The following is a 23428-nucleotide window of genomic DNA, read 5'->3' as shown; positions in this document are numbered from 1 at the left end:
GCATCTGTGGTCCAGGGCTCAGAGCTCTGAAGCAAAATATCTGTAGGTGGCAGGAGGGCCACGACCCCTAGTACTGGATGCGGTCCAGTTGTGGACGTGCTCAGACAGGCTTGCATCGGGTGTGACTTTGGGGCGCCAGCAGCACACCTGCTGCATGTGGCCGCTTTGCGGCCACACTGCAGCCTCCATTAAGTAGACCCTGGGAGAGGGAGGGATGCTGGTTGGTGGGAAGTGAGGGATGGGAGCTATGAAAAAGGTGGGAAAGTGACCAGCAAGATGGGCTGGCTCATTACAATAAAACAACGAAAAAACAACAGAATACAACAATACAATAGAGGGATGAAACCAGTATTGATAAGTATTGCGGGCTAAACTATACAGGAAAAGCAGCAATACTGAACAGAAGAGTACAACAAAGCAAAAAGGTTATACTGACACAGAAGAGTTCAGCAGTTCAAGCAGCTGAGCTAATCACAAACAAGGAGTAGCAAGCAACGCCAAGTGGCGAAGAGGGAAGCGAGCGACACACAATGGCAGCATCGGGGAGACTTTCACGAATGTAGCAAGGGGGAGCTGGCACAAGGACCTGCTCTTTTCCCCAAAATCTAACCTTAAAAATTACTTATCTGCAAAATGCTATGCGTTAAGTCAAAATGTGACAGACATACCATTTACCCTGTGACTGTGTTGGCAGAAATTTTATTTGAGGACAAAATGCTTTTATTAACAATTTGCAAAGTTTTTGTTTAAAAAAGCATATGCAAAATCTTCAGTAGGTAATCGCAATTAAATGCTATAGGCACATTTATGACAAAAAGTGCTGATTTCAGTTAGCCTAACTGCTGATGCCATGTTAACTGAAAAAATAATGAATTCCCACTGAAAAGCCTATTTTTTCCACATTGAATAGTTTGCGCTCAGTGTTTTTTCTTCCATTATAAATGTTGTATTTTTCCAAGAGCCTTCTGTTAGCTAGTAAATAGGTTTTTGATATATATTAGACAACCAATAGTGAGTTCTCACCAACAGAAGAGGAGATGACCGAAACAAATGATTCATGAGAAGAACTGTCTGGACCACAATACATCAACACTGTCACTTTTCAAGGTTCAATGTCTGAAAACCTATTGGGAAAATGTGGAGTTTGCCTATTCCCAGGAGTTTGCTGATATTTTATTGGAGTAGGAAGAAGACTAAAGAAAATAATGGTGTAACCTAGAGTTTCTGTGTTTATATTAGTGCATGTTCCTAAAGTAGCTAGCCAGAAGCCAGATGGCAGATTCCGGACTCCTTCCCTGACTCTTTCTCCTTCTCTTTAGAAGAGGCTCCTTAATTTAGATTTTTCTGAACTGTCTGCGGATATCTTTGAGATGAGAATAGTTTCCAGTTTGTAATACAAAGGCATTATTCTTGTAAATTGCTTCTCTCACCTCTTACACCTTTCCCCTCCTTATCCCAAATTAAATTAAATTAGGGAATTTTCTTTATACAGCATGCTTGTTGATCACTCAACTGAAAGGGGCTGACCCGAATAAGCCTTTGGCCTAAGTTGGCTGAGCCAAAGCCCCTTTCTGCATGTTCTCTGTTGTGTGTAGTGCTGTCATGAGATATTTTCAAACAGCTAATGCTGCCTGTAGCTAAACCTAAAATGTTATACAAAAGTTATAACACACCATATATATAAAGGAAGAGTAAAAATGAAAAACAAAATAACTCTGCACTCAAAGCAGTCAATATATGAAGTATCTGAGTAGTTCATCTATCTTATTTTGTCTTTGTCTCCATTGGGAAAAAACCTCACAATTTCTTGACATTCTTAAACATTAATTACATTTGAAAATGTTGTTTTCCACAGTGAAGCAAACCTAGCCTGAAGCACAATTGTCACAGTATTCTACCATCAGAAGCGGAATCCTGAGTACGAATATTGATGAGTACATATTTACTTTTTGTTCTTTCTTTTCAAGGTTTCGCTGCAGCCTGTCCAACAGTTGGATGAAGTCACAGAGTGCCTTCAGACCTATCTCCAGCACTACAATGAAGAACTGGGACATCAAAAGCTTCAGATAGAGTTGTCAGAGAATATTGTGGAGCAGATAATACATATACACAGAGTGTTGGCCTGTGAGAATGGGTGAGATTCTGCAGTGGTGCCTTATCCATCTATAGTTACAGAAAGCACCTAGTTGCAACATGACAATTCTGAACATAATAGTCAGTCAAACTCATTTGGAGTGCAGCTGTAATGGTTTTTATCCCCGGATTTTGTTCGACTCTCCAAATACTCTTACGCTGCAGTCATCTGGGTTTAAGATAAACAGTAAATAAATGATAAATTTAGAATATTGGCCCTTATGTTTTACTGCTTTTAACGACTGACACACAGTGAGTAAAACCCTTTAATAAGTCAGGCCCATAATCTGTTATATAATAACCAACCTTGGTGTTGAAGTGAGGGTCGGTTGAAAGTGTCACCGATTTGTTTATTTAGCATAGTGTTTGTGCTTCTTTTGCCATTCATGCCATTCATGAATTAATACCAGATTTTATAGTGTCCCAGTCCGTTCTTTTTCTTATTTGGAGCATTTTAGTACATTTCCTTGAAGGTTTCCTTTTGCGGGATAGCACGATGAAATATGTTAATTAATGTAGTATGTAAATTCATAGAAAACAAAATAATAAATAATTATTTATGAGAACCCAGATAATTGAAAACCCAATAAGCGAATAAACAAATAAATAGACATACGTAATTAAATTGAAACCAATCTAAAAATATTTTTTAGTAAAAATATGTTTATAGAAGAAAAAACTGTTTTGAACCCCAGAGCAAATTCTGGTTACGGGCATTGTTTTAATATTAATATTTAACACAGATGTAAGAGGTAAAGAGGCAAAGATACAGGGAGAGGAGGTAGGAAAAGGGTTAAGAGGACCATTAAGGTTGCTGTAGTAGGGGGCAACGAAAAATAACACAGGAAACTCTCACAACATACGTTTGAATGTTTGTGTGTGTGTGTGTGTGTGTGTTTGTCTGTGTGCACACTCATGGGTATGTACCAGTGAGAAAAAGAATCTCGTCAGGTTCACACAGAATGAAATTGTTGTCCAATTTGACAAATTAACTAACTGTACATTAACTGTTGATCCATGCTGTGAACAGCCTACAGCTGTTAGTAGTATGCACTTTATAAATTCTACCTTAAAACAATTCCTTGCGAATAAAGAATAAAGATGTAGGAACACAACCCACTATAGAATTGCCCTCCATGTATGTGAAGAATTGTAAAACACCAAAGGTGTAGGAATGACCTGCAACGTTTACGCATTCCATATGGTGTTTAGTAACAATGCTTGGATACAAAGGTCTTAGGGCCTGATTATTAGCTTGATGGATATACCATCCGCCGTATCACAAGTTCCATAGGATATAGTGAAAGTTGCAACACTGCAGATGGGATATCCGTCACGTTTGTGGCGCAGAATCCCATAATCCAAGATGGTAAACAGGCCCTTAGAGATGTACGTTTCTTAAATGTATGTGACAAAAGTTGAAGATATCTATAAATATAAATATATATATATGTGTCCTTTTTAAACTCCAGTGGAAATGTATTGCTCGTTGGATCTGTCGGCTCACACCTCCGCACTTTGGTCAAGCTTTCTCTTTATGTGGCTGATGTCCACCTTTATCCAGTGGACACATCCGGACACCACAACTTTCTGAACAGCCTAAAGTCTGCCATTCAGATGTCTGCTGTGGAAGGAAATGCAACTGCCATACTGCTGACAGTAAGTTTGTGTGACTTCTATCATTGGGAAATATACAGCTGTGTTAGTTGGATCTGGCCTACAGTGGTATACGCCAGAACTACATTCTTGCAATACGCCAGGCCTTAGACTACACCAAGTGTCACAGCCACCTCCTGTGCCCATACCGGATGAATTACACTTGATCCCCTAGAAATAGGCATCTCTCCTGTTCTTTAGTTCCTTTGCATTAATCACTGGGTGAAAGAGACACCTTTCCTGGGCCTGAGGAAGAGCCTGCCCAGTGGAACATTTGTAAGATAGGATGATCCCATTTAGTTTAATCTCTCATAGGTCAGTCGTGCGTGTTTGAATTTTATGAAGCTAGGAAACAGTGCTAAACTTTTCATTTAATTAGAATTGATTGTCTTATGAAATAACAGCAATATTTCACACTTTTTTATTTTTTGCAGTAGTATTGCTTTGTTACTGTAGGGACCAATAGGAAGTGGTTAAGATTTTAAGGGCTAATTGACTTTATATTTACCTCTCCTAATCTAAATGTTGTACTAATTGGACAGTGATAGCAAGTGCTCTATTAACTGAAAAATATTATGACAGGTTTGCATCCTTTGTTTTCAAACCACAATTGTCCTCTGCAGATCAAAAGAAAAGTAAATACCCACTGAATTTTATATTGTTATAAGGTTGAAATTCAACATGACCACCTGCTCCTCATTTTATCTTTATTTTATTTTGATGCAGGGGTGTGTCCTATATTACACACCCATGTCACACAACTCCTACCTAATGCTTTACTTGTTTATGGTGTTCAACTCAACAGCAGAGTGTTAAAATCTGTTGAGTATTAGGAATCATCCAAAGTGGTACTCCTTATGGCATTGGTGACTACTGTGCTAAAGTCCAGGCCATGACCCTACTAACGACAGGTGACAGCTGATTGTTTTATGGAGGGGTACAAGACTGACCACTAATGAGTGGACTGCCTGCAGGTTCGTTTTGGTAAATATGCGCAGTACAGCTTGGCAGCCTCCCATTCCCACTATTTGTAAGTGTAATGGGCCTGAGTGAGTTTAGGTAAAACATGAGGGCCGTACCCATGTTTGAGTCTTGTAATGTCCTATCAAAACAGTGCAATGTAACTCACTGTTTATTAGCCCTCCTTGTTGTGCCTGCCCCTGCCCTGTCTGTCACCCTCGTGTGTCTGTGGGCGCAGAACACGCCACGCGCAGCTTGTGGAATGTTGAGAAGGCGCTCAGCCTCCCTGTCAGTATGTAGCCCTTAAAGTTGTAAGGTGATCCATAGAGTTAGTGCTAGTTAAGGTTAAATATCTTTCCTCTCCAGCGTGTTCCCCTGTGCTGTTCCTTAGATTCTCCCTCGCTCTGGGATTATTTGTGAAGCAAAGAACACTGCCCTATTTGATTCATCATCATATAGAGGATCTTTTGCTACAGATGGACTGAAACCAAACTTGTTCTAGTTAGTTAATAGGTGACCTGAATGTGGTCTGGAAGGATGGCCCGAGGCATCTACTTCCCCCTGCCCATACAAAAAGACTTGGGCTGCCTGCTTATTCCCCTTATCCTGTGCTTTATGCTGGTAGCAGTAACTGTAATCCTTTTAAAGAAGGTGATGGTATCATCTACTAATGGTTGTCATGGAGTTATGACAGACTAGAAGAAAAATTTACTTTGCGCTGATTCAAGCTCCTTCCCAATAAATGTGAGACTAATTTTCAATTTGACTGGGCAACTGGTTTGGGTGACCTGCCGCCCAGGACTGGATATATTCTGATCTCATTAGCATATCCAGTGTTCAATTCTTCTAGGATATCCACACACCACTGTAGCAGAAGGTGAGAACTAGAAGTAGAAGTAGAGTATTTGACTGCATCCGTTTTACGAGGTACTGACTGAACCATACCACTAATGCTTAGAAGAAACCCTGTGGCTATTGTTGTTTAAGGACCCAGACAGTATCCTTCCCTTTTGGAAGAGAACCTGCACTGGTCATCTAGAAACTAAGTAAGTGAATAGGTTGGAGATGCCGAGATTGTGAGCTGTAACATTCACCTTTACCAATGGTTTCCAAACCAGAATGCATCATCCAGTTTGCTCAAAGTGGTCTTATCGCCTGCACACTGCATCAGCTCATCTCTGCCACTGGCCAATGTTTGTAAGAGATGCATGTGCCTGTACCCTGCATCAGCACACCTGGAAAGGTGTCTAATGATCATGAGATGTCTGTGTGCCTAAACTCAGGCGGCGTGCAGTACCAGATGCATCATTGAGCTATAAGGTCAGTGGGCCAGGTTTTGTGAATAAAAAGACAGCCTAGAAGTATGTTTACAGGCTGTCTTTGATTACATTTGCTTAGCTTCATTTTTAATAAGTATGATTGGGTGTACCCCTTCCCAATTCCTTCTAGAATGGATCCTGTTCACTTGTCAGATACTGGTCCAGACCTTCTTTTAGCTCCCTGTCCAGACCAATTTACCATGAGGCAAACACCGATGTTGTATTTGCAATGCTTTGTCCTGTATAAATGGAAAAAGTTGTGTTCGATATAGCCCTGCTTCTTGTACAAAATCAGATCAGTCTGGGTTTAGTTTCAGTGAAGATATTAATTTTATTCTTTATCTTGGTAGAAAAAGTGACATGTACAGGACAGTGTAATCTTCTGTGCAGCATGTGATTTTACTTTTCAAAAAGCGTTCAGCCCCTTGAATGGATCCTCCTTATACTATCTTGCAGGCTCAAGATTTGGTCGAAGCATCCTACCTGGACGCCATTAACAGCCTTCTCATTTGTGGTGAATACCCATCACTCTTCTCCACTGAGGAGATGACTGACCTTTTGCAGGTGTGTATGACCCATTACCAAATTAGCTGAGGGACTGTCTTCATGTTAGGACTTCCATTTGATTTCTGGTTTTATTCTTAATTTCTTGCACTCATATTTAGAGGGGCAGGCCATTGACCATAATGAAAGGTGTGGTTATTATTCTAATTCCATGCACACTTTGATACTGCTCTAAGTTATGCAGAAGATCGAAATAAATGTTTCTTTGGTTTTACTTTTGTTTAAAAAAACATAATTCTAAAATAGCTAAACACAGTTCTAGAAGTAATCCTAGTAGCACAATGCTCCTCAGACCTATCGTGGTAAAACCATTTCAGTCAGAGTTCACAATCACATTAAGGACTGTTTTTTTTACCATGGTGTGGTCTACAAGTAGAGACATTGTCATTTGGTGTGTGGTACTAATTCTGAGGGAAATACTTTGAGGTGGTAATGCAGTCAATGCACTTGCACGGCCAAGTAATATCCCTCTATTCAAAGGTCAATTTCCTGTGTAAAAGGAAAAAACAGAGGTTGTTTATATATTACGTCTGTATGTGATGTTTTGCAGGACTATAGCTAAGGATGCTTACTACATGCTGTAATTCTACATCCACAATATGCATACTTTAAAATAAGTGGATATGATAAAATTGTGTAGTAATTCTGCATTTTTGTGTAATTATTGCTTGTCCTAAAAGGAAGCCCTGATTGTTGGATCCATAGGCTAATTCCTCTTTGTTTCATTAGATGTATATAACAAAATCCTGGTGACGTCAGTGCACCAAAACACTTAAATGTTTCAATGACATAAGCATCTCAGCTCTAGAAGCAAAAAAGTGCGAATAATAGCAAATGTGTTTTATGAGGTTCCTACGTAAGAATCAGTAATTAATATTTACCAACATAGGGCCTGATTCACAAACTTTACTTTTGAATACGTTTATACTTTTGAGTAAGTTTACTACTTTTCAGTATTCATTTACTACACTTCTGTAATAACTACACTTTTGTAGTAAGTCCAACACTACACATGGACAACTACTGGGGCTGCAACACCCTCTCACGGAAAATGATGTTAAATTAAATTACTTATAGAAGTTAAAATATAAATAAATATAAAATGATGTTACAAATATAAAAATAGTACATATTTAGTTAGGAAATGTCTGTTATTTTGAAATCTTTAAAAATGTATTTATATTTTTGAGTATTTTAAATAATTTAATGTAATGCCATTTTCAATGGGTTTTATTTGGAGTCCCTCCCTTGATTATTTTCTGTGGGAGAGCGTTGCAGTACCAGTAGTTGGCCAGGTGCAATGTTGGACTTACTACAAAAGTGTAAGTTAGTTGGTGAATAGTGAAAAGTAGTAAACTTACTCAAAAGTGTAAACTTCTTTAAACGTGTAAGTTACATTTGTGAAGCAGGCTCATAGTTTAGCCGAATTGGTTGCATGTCACATTAATATTCGAGCTGTAGTTAAACAGTACTTTCATCTTTACAGGTGCTAGGCCCCGCTTCACGGAGAAAGCACCCAAACCGCGCGTATGATCCAGCCAAGTACCTTGTGTCCCAGGTGAAGTCTAACCTGCATGTCATTCTCTGCCTCCCTCCACACCACGAGCTACTGCAGACAGCAGCTAAGTAAGTCTAAAAACGTATGGGCATGAATGGTTTGTCTGACTTTTTGCATAAAATCTGTTGAGTACAAATGATCATCTATTACCAAGACATGTTAGGTGTTTAAATCGTTTTATCAAATCCTTCAATAATTTTCCTCACTATTGTTAAGGTAATCTGTTCTTTATGAAATAATTTAAGTGACTGTTTATGAGTCTGGCGAGAAGCAGGATCATCAACTGATCAGGTTTTGACACCTTTTATAAGGAATACAGCTGAGTCTGGTACCTCTGTGGAGTAACATCCATTGCAGGGATCTGTGATTGACCTCATGGTCACAGGTTTGAATTTTAGCATGTTTTCGCAGCCTTTTTTCCCCGAGGTCGAGAAAATGAGTACCATTAAGTTGAGTAGCAATAAACATCTGTAATTTCAGCAGCAAGATACGCGTCATTGTGAATGTGCCACTTTACAAATACGTCAGGTTAAGTAGAATAATTTATTGATAATTTAAGACGGGTATCTGCCTGGGCTGACTCATGGCTGAAATAGTAGAAGTGCTGTAACAACTCTATTGTACCGCCTCAGATAGTGTTAAATGGTTGTTTGTGACTGGAGCTTTAAAGAAATATGCTATTTTTTTGCTGGAAATGTATCAGTGTTTGTTGACCTCCTTAAAATAAAAAAAACAGAACATAACAACACAAATAAAACATAACAGGCCACAACAAAACAGCCAAAAGCGGATGCAACACAACAACCATAGTACAAAATAATACACAATGCAATAATGCAGCACACAAACACAACACCATAAAAAGTCAGCACCACAACAATACAACACAACACATATGCACAAACATTCTTGCTCGCATTACCCCTTCAGGATACTTGTTTCATGATACACTGATACACAGTGTTTGCACCAAGTACTGCCTTATTTACTGCCAACAGAGGAGTCTGCATCGAATGCTCTTTTTTATGCCTGTCAAAGAAAAACCAAGCCACAGGTGCAGCCCTGCTCAAAGGAAACACATCAGCTGGGTGTTGATGTCTTTGGAACATGTGTAAATTATATGACGGCGAACTGGAAAGCTGCAGGTTTTCCAAAACAGCTTTTCATCATGATGCTATGTCTCTCTGCTATGCCTTGCACTAGTGATAAATGACAAGGGCAGTTCACTTTAAGAACCTTCTTACCTGGTTCCCGGTAGGGGTGACGGGGCTGGTATCAAAAGTTAATGGCCATATCTGAACCATAAATTCAATGGTTAATCCACAGACCTGTTGTTGTTAACTGGAGGCTTCGGGTTTCTCTAGACGCACTTTAGAGCAACCGTCGAATCATACAAGCACCACACAAAAAAATGTGCAAAACCAACTTCAATTACTAAGTGGTATGAATAGAAAATACATTCTACACTTACAAGAACGTTTCAACATATTAGAGTGCTGGATTAAGATGAGACAGTACTGAATTAAGAACGCGTGTATTTTCTGAGGAAAGGCAGAGAATACTTGGAACATTCTCCCAGTAAAAGAATTGAAGAGAAAAAAACGACATTAATTTAAACAGAAGGACCTGGGATATATAGAGCAGAGCAATTCCGCAGAGCTTATTTATTTCCTTGGGTGTTTTTAAACAAGCTGATTGTCATCTTACCTTAACTTCAACGCGGTTAGTAAGCAAGCGCTGTCTTTAAAATTAACACAGGCAAGGGTTGATTGGACGGGCCTGGTTCAAAAGTTTATCCCATCAAATTATAAACATTTGTTTTTTGTCTTAAATTGGCCAGATGTGCTAAAACTTTATACAATTGGTAATATGCACTGTATTAACTGATAACTGTTCTCTGGTGTTTGCTACATAATAGATTTACAATGCAGGTTTGCTTAAGTTCAGAGAAGTTAATAGTTGTTATCATTATATAAACACTAAACCGATTAGGAGCTTTATGGTCAGATAACAAAACTTTTTTGACTGCCACTATTTGCTGTCATTGGTGGTAAATTAAGGTTGTGCTTTCTCCAAGCACCTTTTATCACCATATAGTGAAAACAGAATTGTGGATGTGGTAATGTGTGACAAGAACGTTTGTGCACGTTTTCTGTGTGCATTTTTGTAGTGGTGGTGATTTATTCTGGTTTTTATGGGCGAGCGCAAAGCGCTCCATCCATTCTGTAATCTCACTTTGAGCTTCAAACTACGCCCATGTCACGTCAGTCACTTACATTGGTTCGTGGTCTTGCCTTTTAAAATCCGCTTGCTTTCATTTTTGAAGGACATGCATGCGTCATGCCTTTTCCGGTGTTTAGCTCACCTACACAGCACTGGTAAACTGCTAAAAACATACGAGGATCGATGTTTTCAGCCTGGGATCCGGCCTACTTTATCTGTTTATTTTCCACGCAGCACGATTGCGCTGCATTTTACATAGTCCGATTGCGCTGCGTTTCTTTTTCTTTACAACGCTAATAGCTCCAACTCGTTGCATTGAAAATGCTTGTTTTGTTTGCAGTTGTGATTTTGTGCTCTTCTATTGCAATGTGATTTTGTTTAAGGTGTACTGCCGTTATGTTTCATTCTGTTTTGACTTTTAGAATTTGCCCAGTTATGTCTTAATTGCATTGTGTTGCTTTTGCATGTTATTGTGTTATGTTTGGTTGTTTACTTTAGGTGTGGTAACAACCGCTGCTACATTTCCCACCTAAAGCAGAATATGCACTTTAAGCTCCTTTCATGAGCAACCACTTACCACGGTCTAATGTGGTAAAAAAGCACTACTCCAGCAATTCAACAACGTCACATCAAAAATGTCGCAGAGACTGTGTCTTTACTTAGCGTTCCCAGGGCTCACTTTGTGTGCTTTGGCCCCTAGTGTTTTCACTTTGCACAAAGTGCCACTTCCACATTTAGCTCCTTTTAGCCAAAACATTTACTCTAATTGGAATGAATACCTCACTGAGTATCTAAGAAACTGTGGGTGATCTTTACCCAAAACACTAAGTAAAAGCTTATACTCACAATTATAATTAGTAAAAGCTGTGACACTGATTGCTGCTATGAGGATGAGGTCACTACCACAGTCCTCCGCAAAAGCTAGAGCTGAAAACATGCATATTCCAAAAATGGCCTATTTACTCAAGGGAGAATGAGAAGAAATAACAAGCCTGCCACACTCCCTGCCTGCCTGAAATGAACATGCATAAAAGAATGGTAACATTTTGAGTTTTAGTGTGATCTCAAAATAGTCTCCCCTCTGTCCATAACGTAACAAAAGACTTAAAACCCCGAGCCACATATGTGACTTTGGTTCTTTGAGTGGTTCGCTCATCAAGCACAGGGGAACATCCTGTTGTGTGGTAATTCATTACATTCCTCAGTTTGCCTATAGTCCTTATCATCAAAGCAGTAGACTATTTGAATTAAAATTGTGCCTCCTTACCACAATATTAAAAATATTGAGGGCCTAGAAACGGACCTTCATGTCTGACTGGTGACATGTTTCTGCTTTTACGATGTGATCAAACTGGGTCAGGAGCATTAGTCAGGACAAGTTGTCTCTTCTGATATTGGAGTATAGGAGTGTGTCATACCTCCTTCCGATAGATGTCTACAGTAGACATCAAGCTTCAGTTTCTTTGACTAACGGTGTTACTTCTAACATGCCTAAACAGGATTAGCGACAAACTAAAGGAAGAGGGCAGTGTGCTCATAAGGGGTCTAGAGTCAGAACCAGAGTATACTGATTCTTGGGTCCAGCATAATCAGGAAGCTATGCAGCATCTACCAATGACTTTTAATTGACTGTATCGGATGGCATTACGGATGGATACTGACCCTATTGTTACTGTTATAGGCAATATCCAGGGTTCCTTTGTGGCTGCCAAGTGATCTGGATTGACAACTGGTCAAAAACCACGATTCACAGTGAAGCCAGTCATTACATTGCCAAACATCGGGTTTTGGAATTGCACACTAGAGAAACAAGGTACTGTAAAGTAAACTTGACTTTTGTTCTTTGGTAATTCTCGGTCAGAATCATAGATACATCAGTGTGTGCGTGGCCAAAGGATGTGTGTGCATGTGTTTGCATATTCACTTCTACATTATCTGCACTTATGCGTGAATCGGTTTGCTAGAACATTAGTCTGTGAAGTAATATTTTTATTCTGGCTGTATTTTATTATTCTATTTTTTGAACAGTGTTAATATTCAAAACATTATGCCTGCCCCTTCTATAAGCAAATTAACGCTAATAGGACGATTATTTAATTAATTCATAATTTGACGGTGTATTTAGCAAAATTTTCTCCTTGATTACATTCTGCTTACCTGCGGGTTATTATGACATTAGCCATTTGATAATTTTGCATTTTACAAAAAGTCTTCAGCGAGCCAGCAGTCAGCTGGGAATTCAATTAGCAAGTGATGCATGTTATTTTGTGCTGTTTCTGTATTCTGCTTGTCGGTAGGTGTAGGAAGCCGGCTCTTTATATGATATATTAAAATGTGATATATTGTGCAAAGAGTTCAGGGACCTGCTCTAGCAAATGTCATGATGCTTTTTTAGAGGGTAGTGTTCTCCAGCAGCCTTAGGCTTATCAGAAAGGAGTTTGAGACATCTGCAATTTCACACAGTCAGTAAACAAGACACACAACTCCAGAAGGAGATCCACACCAATTTTCGAGTATCTTTATATATCTTTTGGCACCAGAATCAATACGATTAGGAAAGCACATTTTGCACGAAAAATCTTTACAGTTTTGAAAAGTTGACACAGTGCAATTTTTGAAAAGCTGCACTGTTATCCTACGGCGAGAAAAACAAGTTTTGCATTCAGGTATAGTACAGTGACTTACGGGACCAATCTCCTGGACTTAAGGTGAGTATTGAGCAAGGGTCAGGACCCCACCAACAGCTCACACCGGGCAGCACTGGGGCAGCTGGGTGCAGAGGTGTAGCCCAGCGTCAGGTGTCCATGGTTAGTCTATAGGGTTCAGACCAGGCAAAGAGATGCTGCAGATGAGGACTGGGGAACCAGTTGGGAAGAACCAGCAAGGAAGTTCCACTCTTGAGCTGTCCGGTGAAGTGTTGAATCTTAGGGTCCTCTTCTTCTCGGGCCAGGGGCAACGGGTACAGAGGTGTTTTGAGGCACTGGGCTTTCTCCACTGGATCACTTGCGGTTGATGGGGCCTGTGTGTAGAGGCTGCAGGCGGCGGTGGTGAGTCCACAGTGGACAGGTCCAAGGTAAGCTTTCTCTCTGGAGGGCTGGGGACCCACGCTGGCACTATTGGGTCGCTTCAACTCAGACTGTATGGCACGGGTGCAGTAGTGCTTGCAGGTATTGTGTTTTAGGCAGTCTGGAGTCCTTGCAGTTGATCCTGGGTGCCTGCAAGATGCAGAGAAGCAGCTCTGCTACTCCACTAGAGTTTCTGGGTCTTCAGGCAGGCCTCCTAGACTTGCAGGATGAGTCAACTTAAGGGTAAATTGGTGGGACCAGCAAACAGGCCTGCAGGACTGGGGCCAAGTCAGGTGCTTCTTCCTCAGTCTTTGCTTTTGCGGATCTCAAGTGTCCTTTGTAGGTCTGCAGGAATCTGATTTCCTGGTGCCAGGGGCTCCCCTAAATACTGCATTTAGGGGCTTTTCGCGGAGTGTAGAGTAGTAGCCAATGGGCTACTTACCCCTGGGGTCACTACACCCCCTGTATGACCACTTCCTGTGGGAGGTGGGCATAACCCTGTCCCAGAGTTCCTAAATCTGCCACCACCAAGATGGCAGATTTCTGGAACTTGTGTCTACGTCAGGCAGCTTACCTTAGGGGTGGTATTGACCTGAGGGGTGGACACACCTCCCTGAATATTCAGTTTCCTGCCTGTACAGGTCTGCATCCAAGTGGCATGGGCTTCTTTGAAGCCATCTGCCTTGGAATGCAGGTTTGCAGGTCATTGGGTTGGGTGGGGTGTATAATCACCTCTCCTAGAGCAGGCTTTGTTAATGGCCGCCCAAGAGCAAAGGCTCTCACCCTTGGGGGGTTCAGACTCGTGTCTGGTGGTGGCAGGCAGGCTAAAACTGGTCAGCTCTCACAAGGATAGATGATAGGTTTTCAGGGGGCACGTCAAAATGCCCTCTGGGTGCATCCATTAATAAGTCCATCACTGGCATCAGTGAGGGTTTGTCAATATGAGATGTTTGATACCAAATATGCCTATTTTTATTGAAGCCGCCATGTAGCTTGGGAACATGTATTGACCAGTGTCCAGCACATGTACTTAAAATGGCTTTCCTGCTCACTCATCATGTTTAAGAATTGACAAAGTCTTAGCAGTGACATATTGGCTCCCGCTGATATCTCCTCACATGTATTATTTTACACCCTTCCTTAGGGTTGTTAGGCCTGCGATAGGAGTGACTTACAAATATTGCACGCAGTGCTCGGGGACATGGTGCCCAGGTGGTGTGTCATGTTGTGTTTTCACTTTTAGCTGCACCGAAACACGCAGCCTGCAATGGCTCACCATGCCACCCCAGTTTGGGCCCAGCCATATGCAAATCAGTCTTGACCCTGCTCCCCATGGTAACAGTCCTGCCTGAACTGCCAGGCCGGGTCCTCCCTGGACTGGAAACAAGCATCCTGGGACCGGTATTGGGGTATCACCCCTCATAAGCCAGGCTAGCTTGAATCCAGTGGCACAGTGAGCAAGGGATCCACGTCTGGGTATACCCTGGCAACATACAGCAACTTTAGCAACTCAAAAGGATGATGGACGGAGTGCTGAAACTTTTCAAACACTCACTCACAGTCAGAGATCTGGGTTAAATCATTCATTCTTTTACTCACCACGCCACTCCAGTTTGGACCCAGTCGTGTGCAAATCAGCCTTGGCCCTGCTCTCCACGGGAACAGTCCAGCCCAAACTGCCAGGCCCTCCAGGGACCGTAAGCAAGCATCCTGGCACCGGCTTCAAGGTATCACCCCTTATCAATCAGGCTAGCTTGAATCCAGTGGGTGGCACTGTGAGCAAGAGACCCACGTCATGGCATACCCTGGCCACTTACGGTGACTTCAGCAACACAAAAGGATGATGGCTGGAATGCTGAAACCTTTCAAACACTCACCGCCAGTCACAGATCTAGGTTAAATCCATTGTTCTTTTGCTCACCGTGCCACCCCAGTTTGGACCCACCCACATGCAAATCAGTCTTGACCCTGCTCCCCATGGGAATAACCCAGCCCGAACTGCCAGGCCACTCCCTCCCAGGATTAAAAACAAGCATCCTGCCCCTAAGTGGCCAGGATATTCCCAGACGTGGGTCCCTTGCTCACTGTGCCATTGGATTCAACCTAGCCTGGCTGATGAGGGGTGATACCCTGAATCTGGTCACAGGAGGCTTGTTTTTGGCCCAGGGAGGACCTGCCCTGGCAGTTTGGTTTGGACCGTTCCCATGGGCAGCAAGGTCAAGACTGATTTGCATATGGCTAGATCCAAACGTGGGTAGCATGGTGAGCAAAAGAACAATAGATTTAACCCAGATATGTGACTCTCCTGTGATTAAAGTCAGATCTGCATACCAAGGGTGGTGGACTTCTTTGAACCCCCCTGCCTTGGGATGCAGGTTTGCAGGTTTGCAGGTCATCCAGTTGGGTGGGGAGTGTAATCACCTCCCAGAGCAGGTTTTGTTTACGACTGCCCAAGAGCAAAGGCTCTCACCCTTGGGGTTCAGACGCTTGTCTGGTGGTGGCAGGTGGGCTAAAACTGGTCAGCCCGCACAAAGGTAGATGATAGGTTTTCCTCTGGGTGCATGCATTAATAAATCCATCACTGGCATCAGTGAGGGTTTGTCAATTTGAGATGTTTGATACCAAACATCCCTATTTTCAGTGAAGCTATCATGTAGCTGGGGAACTCATATTGACCAGTGTCCAGCACATGTACTTAAAATGGCTTTCCTGCTCACTCACCATGTCTAAGAATCAACAAAGTCATAGCAGTGACGTATCGGCTCACGTGGGTATGTCCTCACATGTAATACTTTACACCCTGCCTTAGGGCTGTAAGGCCTGTGGTAGGGGAGGCTTACATATATTGCACACTGTGTTCGGGGACATGGTGCACAGACAGTGTGCCATGTTGTGTTTTCAATTCTAGTTTCACCGAAACATGCAGCCTGCAATGGCAGTCTGTGTGTGATACCCATGCCCTAGGTACCAGGGTTACCGTCCTCTAGGGACTTATAGGGGGGCAAAAGGTATTGCCAATTGGGGAACTATTGTACAGTTTTAGGGAGAGATCTGGCACCAGGGACCTAGTTAGCAGGAAGCCAGTGCACTTTCGATCAAAATTGCATCAAATACCAGGCAAAAAGTGGGAGTGATCATATCAAAAAGGGGCACTTTCCTACAGTAGGGAACTACAAAGCTCTAGCCTACCCTAGCACAACAGCTTTCACTAGGTCCGTCACACTGATGAAAAGTAGACATTCTACTCAGACTCAGAGGTCACTAGTGCAACCAGTGAGGAAAAGGTATTCTGATGTTATTGTTTTACCTATTTTGGAATGATTTAGCCTGAATAATGATCCATTCCCCCAAAGGAAAATGCAGTGCATTTGTTTGGGGGCTAGTAATAAATGTATTTTGGGAGATATCACTATATTATCTATTGTTCGTATTGTCAGTTGGACAGTAAAGGAGAAAAACTGGGTTTGTTATCACTGCTGGTCACATACTGTAGCCTTTCAACTACTTGTATTTGTCATTTGCCATCAGCTTATTTCCCTGTTGATAGTGACGAGCAGAATAGCCAGTATTTTCATTTTGGTATAGTAATTGTAGAACTTTGCCATATTATTAAGTGTAGAATGTTTGACAAGTTGTTTTATTCTTTTTTCATGTCTGGTACAGAGATCACGTCGCAGAAACCATTTCCCAGATACATAGCAGCATGCTCCAGGAATGCAATCAGATTCCCTGGGTGGGAAGCCCTGGAAACCAAATGTCTTTGAATGGCACTGAAAGAGGGGGAAGGGAATCTGCAAATATGCATGGAATCAATGTCTCTGACCTACCCTTTGCCAAGGGCATTATGGAGGTAAGAGAAAATGAACGCATTGTGCAACTACGGCTGCGGCAAAAGTGTCTTCAAGTACATTGTCAAATGAGATATTCTTACTGCATGTCTGAAAGGGTTTGAGTTATGCAGAATCCCAGATTGTGAGAGAGATTTACAGTGTATAGCATTGCTGAACTAACGTACCCGAATGACTTACAAAAGATACAGCTAAACGCCTCAAGCACAAAGTCTTACCCAAATGGCCAGAGACACTCAGATACCACAATATTAGGTTTGGAGGCACAAAGCCTGACCTTTCATTTTTTACAAATACTGTGGATGGCAGAACACAACATTTGGTCACTTTTTCACCATAAAAAACACATAGCGTATGGAGAGAAATTCCATGTATACACACACACACACACACAGACACAGTGGCATAACAAAACTTGAGGAGGCTCCCCTGTACAGTTTATGGAGGGGGCCCCCCCACTTTCAGGACCCAGTCAGGAGCTCTCAGGTCAAGGGCCTGCTGCTGTGCACAGTGCTAGAGGGAGCCCCCTGGAGCTCGACCACCCTCGCCCCCCACCCCCCTGCACCGCAGAGGATGCAGAGGCTAATGTTACACCACTGTATACACACACATAGACAAATGCGTATGTATTCACAATAATTTTCTGCTCCCTGTGGAGCTTGAATTGAACAGAGAATCTTGTCTATTCACTGAATGACCCTCCCCCTAAACACCTGTGGGACATCTCCTGTCATTCCCAGTACTTCGGTTTCTTTCAATTTTAACCTCTTAACTTATACACCAGGTCTCCATAAATCTCCCACTGACCCAAGTGTCCCCCCTTCTCTGAATAACACTACTCACTCTCCCATAAACAACCAGGATAAAGCTAAAAGACCACATACCCTACCTATAGAGGTTACACCTTGTAACACAACTATCTCCAAAACTATCCCCAGATGCCTCAGATACAGACAATAAAGAACTCACAGATAAGCAAGCAAATTCACACAAGGTCACATTCCTCTCCAAAATACTTACCCCATCTCTCATAAGAATAACATTAACGTGATCCTAACAATGGGAACATTTCTGAAATCTGACATTGACATTTTACCAAACAAAATAACCAGCTTACAGCTGTCTCTGCGATCAGTCACCTGGGCATATCCCAGCTGTTCTTCACAAAAATACCTGTGTTCCACCCCTGGGTAGAACTATTAGTGACATCAATGTAATATACATACATCATTGGGAGTGAGCCCCCCACCTCAAATCTTTCTTCCTAGACAACAAATTGACACCTTCCAAAACAACCTGACAACGTTTCCCTCCTGCCTGAGTGAATACCTTTAACATTATAAGTATCCCTGAAGTGCACCTTCATATCCAGTGAATACAAAGGGCCGGATGGCCCCAGGTCAACCTAAGATCAGTCTGTCTCTGCAATATTGACTATCAACATGTCCAATAATCTTTTAAATACACACTAAATAAGCTAAAAATGCAGATCTGTAATCTCCAACAAAGAGCCCTCTCAGTGTTATTAAACACACCTTACCTTTCCCACTCTCACCAAGATTCGGCTCAACACTGCACCCCAGCCTATAATTGATATTCTGCTTTCAAATGGATTCAGTATTCTACTCTACATAAAGGCAAACCTGCAAAGATAGGATGAGAGTCACACTCACTTAAAGAGCACCTCAATTGCAGCATCATGAAAGTTCAACCTTTTGGCACATTTGAATGCCTCTCCACCATTGAGGATAAAAATATCAGAATAAGCATCATCTACCACACTCCATTTAATAATGCTGATTTCTTTATTATTTTACCAATTTATACCCAACCAATCCCGTTTAACTCATGATAACCTAATTATCAGTGACTTCAACATTCACTGGCACAAGGACAAACAGAAGACCACAAGTCAAGTGAAAGACTTTCCTGAGGAAAACAGTCTTTTCTAAAGCTAGAAGTCTTAAACACAGTAAAAGATCCACTATTGACCTTATCATTGCCAAGCAAATGATTTTACAATCTCCAGACTCTCTGTCAGTAGGTTGGTACGACAATGAGCACCTCCTTTTTCTTGTTCAGTGCACTCCTACACATGGCAATACACCCAGAAAATCTCTGATAAAGAGAAGAGACCTCCAAAACAATAACCCTCATTTTAATAACAAGAATGCCTCTTTAAAGAGCACTCAAAATGCCATCACTGGTCTTGACCTACTTACCCAGGATTACAGTTGTAGTTTGAAGTGCACACGATCTTACCTGTTCTTACCAAAGTAAAAGGAGCAAGGAAAACTTCCCTTTAATACTCTCACCAACCTTGCAAAGGAAAACTCTGAGAGCAGTAGAAATGGACATAGACCCCTCACATATTACTTAAGGACAATAAAAATGTTTGAAAATGTCCTTGAGAGCTTTTAAACTTTCTAGACCAATAATCTTCCAATTCAACATGCTAACTTGATCAGTCTGGATGTGATGAAAAAATCACAGCACACAGGAAAGAGATTACTACGGTTACACCGACCAACTACTGGAGAACATCTAACAACTTACACCCGAGGGACCTATCAGCCAAATGGCACACTTTTGCTATGGTCATGCTACAAAATATTGTAACTTTTCTTCAGTGTTCTGCTACCCCACAGTCCCATGGACCCTCTCACCAAAGCAAAGCCTTCAGTGACCAGGAATCTTGGAATGCCCATGTCCTATATGGCCCTAGATTCCACCTCAAGTGGAACACTCAGCGAGTCCCCAGTCTGACTGCACACAAGACAGTTCCCAGAAGTGAATCAAGGCCAGAGACCCATGCCTGTGGTCCGGGAATCCCTTAATCTGAACCTGACACAACCCAGATATTGACAGTAGATCAGCACAGATTTAGTGCCACAGTGGAGTCCGAGCACAACCCTACAGGTTTTTCAACTCATATGATATTTTTGAGGGATTTGGAAAGCCCCCCTCTGTGCACTCCTCGGGCTTCTGCTCTGCGGCTGCGTGTTCGAACTTCCAGCCTGCTGCTGCCATTCCCCGCTTGGCCTTGCCTAGCCTTGCCTGGGTGCCTGATCTTGCCTGGCCTTTCCTACTGAGCATCAACTTGGCCCTGCCACCCCTTGCCGTAGTTTCCCACCTTCCTCCTTCTCGCTGCTTGCATCCTGCCTGCCCTCCCTGCTCTCCTCCCACCCCAGGACCTACTTAATGGCGGTCGCTATGCAACCCCATTGAGCAGGTCCTGACGGAGCTCCCCCCTGCGCACTACTCAGACATCTGCCCTACGGTTGCATGTTCAGCCTTCCAGCCTGCTACTGCCTCTCCCCACCTGGTCTTGCCTGCCTTGCCGACCTCTTCTTGCCTTGGTGCCTGGCCTTTCCTACTGAGCGTCAGCTTAGTCCTGCCGCCCCCTCGCTATAGTTTCTTGCATCCCTCCTTCCGGCTCCTCACCTAATGCCCAAGTGCCCCGCCCACCCTAGGACCTACTTAATGGCAAAGGCAAGCCCATCTGTGCCCATCCGCACCTGGACCTCACCCAGCACCAGGACCCCTGGATTCAGAGTTTTCCACTGAATACTCCTCCAATGAGCTTCGAGACCTCGAACCCCAGACCAGTGACCCCAACTGCTGTACCTCCTCACCACGTTCCACAGAAGGACCCTTCACCTGCTACCACTGCCACTTCTCCTGCAACGTAAGAACCTCCACGAACACCACCCAGCATACACCTGGCCAGCGACCACAGCGCTAATCAATGTTTGATCCCTCTGCAGGCATGCAATGGAAATCTGGGAGACAATACCGATCCTCGTCTCAACGTAATGTTCATCACTTAAACTTGGTTCAACTCATCGTCAGCACCCGAAAATTCCACCACAACATCTCCTGGATACAAGATGATCCGCCCAACAGGCATGGTGGAGGCATCACTGTCATCCACAGGGACTCCCTCATCTTTACCTTCTCGGATGACAAAGCTATACCAACCATGGAACACCTCAACCTCCAGATGATATCTGAAGCCAAAACCACCATCAGAGGAACCCTGGCCTACAGACCCCAGGCCTCCGCCACGGGTTCTGCAACTCAATCCCAGAGTTCATCCCCCCCCTAGAGACCCTAGGCCCCTGCCATGATTTCTGCAACTCCATCCAGGACTTCAGCGCCCTCCTGGAAATCGACTCCAACCGCTACATCTTCCTTGGAGACCCAAACTTACACCTTGATGACCTTAATGAAGTAGTTCCACAAAGCTTCTAGAAAATGTGAGCATCATCAGCCTCTCACAACTGGTCACCACCCCCCCCCCCCCCACACACACACACACATATACAGTGCAGGACACACACTGACCCCATTTTCTCCACCAACTAAATTCTCCCACACAATCGAGTTGACTTGGACAGACCACTGCATCTTCCATTTCACAAATGACAGCCAACCAGAAGCCCAGGCATTACTCCCTCATCACCCTCGCCATAACTGGAGCAAGGTCATGGAACCCATCTGGATCACCGCCCTCAAAGAACCTATCCCCATCCCTTCAGATACCCTCGAAAACAGCATACACAACTTCACTAACTGGATATCCTCAGCCACCGACAGCATTGCCCCCCTGAAAAACAGCACCACCAGCAAACTCACCAGCAGGCCAGGTGGTTCACACCAGAGGTTCTGACCCTCGAACGCCACTGCAAGAAACTTGAAAGACATTGGCGCTCCAACAAGACCCCTGACAACCTCAACTCCTTCAGATCCACCCTCAACAGCTACCACCACTGTCTCAAGGGACCAAGAAAAAAACCCTCACCTCCCACATCGAAACAAGCACCAACCATACCAAGGAACTTTTCAGCATGGTCAGAGAATTCTCCTGCCCATCCACCAAAGAGATCACGATCTGCCACTCCCAAGCCTTTTGTGACACTCTTGCAGACTACTTTCACCACAAGACCTCCGACATCTACAGCAACTTCAACCCCCAACCCACCAACCTCAACACCTCCTACCCCCACCGGATCACTGACTAGAAGCTGATCTCTACTGAAGACACCATCTCCATCATGATCACCATGCACTCCAGATCCCTCATGAACCCATGCCCACATCACATCTACAACATAGGAAGAGAAGTAAATGGAAGCTCCCTCATAGACATCCTCAACACCTATCACCATAGCCACCGTCTCTGACACCTGGAAGTACACCGAAATAAAGCCCCTCCTGAAGAAAATCCTCAGCAAACCCCAATGATCCCAAAAACTACCGCCTCATCTTGCTTCTCCCTTCCCGCCAAAGTCATGGAAAAAGCCATCAACCATCAGATTACAGACTACCTCAAAGAAAACAACTTGCTTGATCCTTCTCACTCCAGCTTCCAACTGAATCACAGCACCAAGACTGCCCTGATCGCAGCAACATATGCCATTAGACGCTTCCTCAACCTAGGAGGAACAGCTGCCCTGATTCTCCTTGACCTATTGGCAGCCTTTGACACCATCTCCCACCAGACTCACACCGCCAAACTTCACCACATCGGCATCCAAGGTTACGCACTTAACTGGATCGCCTCTTTCCTCTCTGGCCAAACACAAAGAATCTACCTACCACCCTTTGCTTCCGCACCCAAAGACATCATCTGTGGCGTCCCTCAGAGCTCCTCCCTCAGCCCCATCCTCTTCAACACCTACATGACACCACTAGCAGACATCGCTCTCTCCCACAGACTCAACATCATCTTCTACGCCAACGACACTCAGCTTGTCCTGTCCATCACAAATGAAGTCGTTGCCACAAAGGCCAACTTCCAAAACACGATGAACGACTGGTTGAAGACCAACTGCCTCAAGCTCAACTCAGTCAAAACAGAGGTCCTCACTTCAGGAGTAAACCCTCGCCCTGGAACTACGCCTGGTGGCCCTCAGCACTCAGCCTCTCACCAACCCTGACCAGCCATGCACACAACCTCGGAATTATCCTGGACACCCAATTAAGCACGAAGCAGCAGATTAACGCAGTCTGATCTGCCAGTTTCCTCACTCTCCACATGCTCCGAAAGGTCTTCCAATGGATCCCTACCTCAACCAGAAAGACAGTCACCCAGGCCGT

General features: G+C 43.3%; 1 protein-coding gene across 1 annotated transcript in view; it reads left to right on the top strand.

Annotated features, from left to right (window-relative positions):
- LOC138296482 (uncharacterized) overlaps positions 1-23428 on the top strand; it is a 1064486-nt gene that overhangs the window by 746914 nt on the left and 294144 nt on the right. Inside the window, exons 67-72 of the mRNA XM_069235627.1 lie at positions 1968-2134; positions 3606-3792; positions 6525-6632; positions 8119-8258; positions 12095-12226; positions 17142-17328. Coding sequence (XP_069091728.1) covers positions 1968-2134; positions 3606-3792; positions 6525-6632; positions 8119-8258; positions 12095-12226; positions 17142-17328 — 921 coding nt within the window. The remainder of the gene's footprint in view (positions 1-1967; positions 2135-3605; positions 3793-6524; positions 6633-8118; positions 8259-12094; positions 12227-17141; positions 17329-23428) is intronic.

This window comes from Pleurodeles waltl, chromosome 5 (assembly GCF_031143425.1).
Source record: "Pleurodeles waltl isolate 20211129_DDA chromosome 5, aPleWal1.hap1.20221129, whole genome shotgun sequence".
In the NCBI taxonomy this organism is placed as follows: domain Eukaryota; kingdom Metazoa; phylum Chordata; class Amphibia; order Caudata; family Salamandridae; genus Pleurodeles; species Pleurodeles waltl.
Note: the sequence above shows the minus strand (reverse complement) of the source record. Positions and strands in the feature narration are given on the sequence as shown.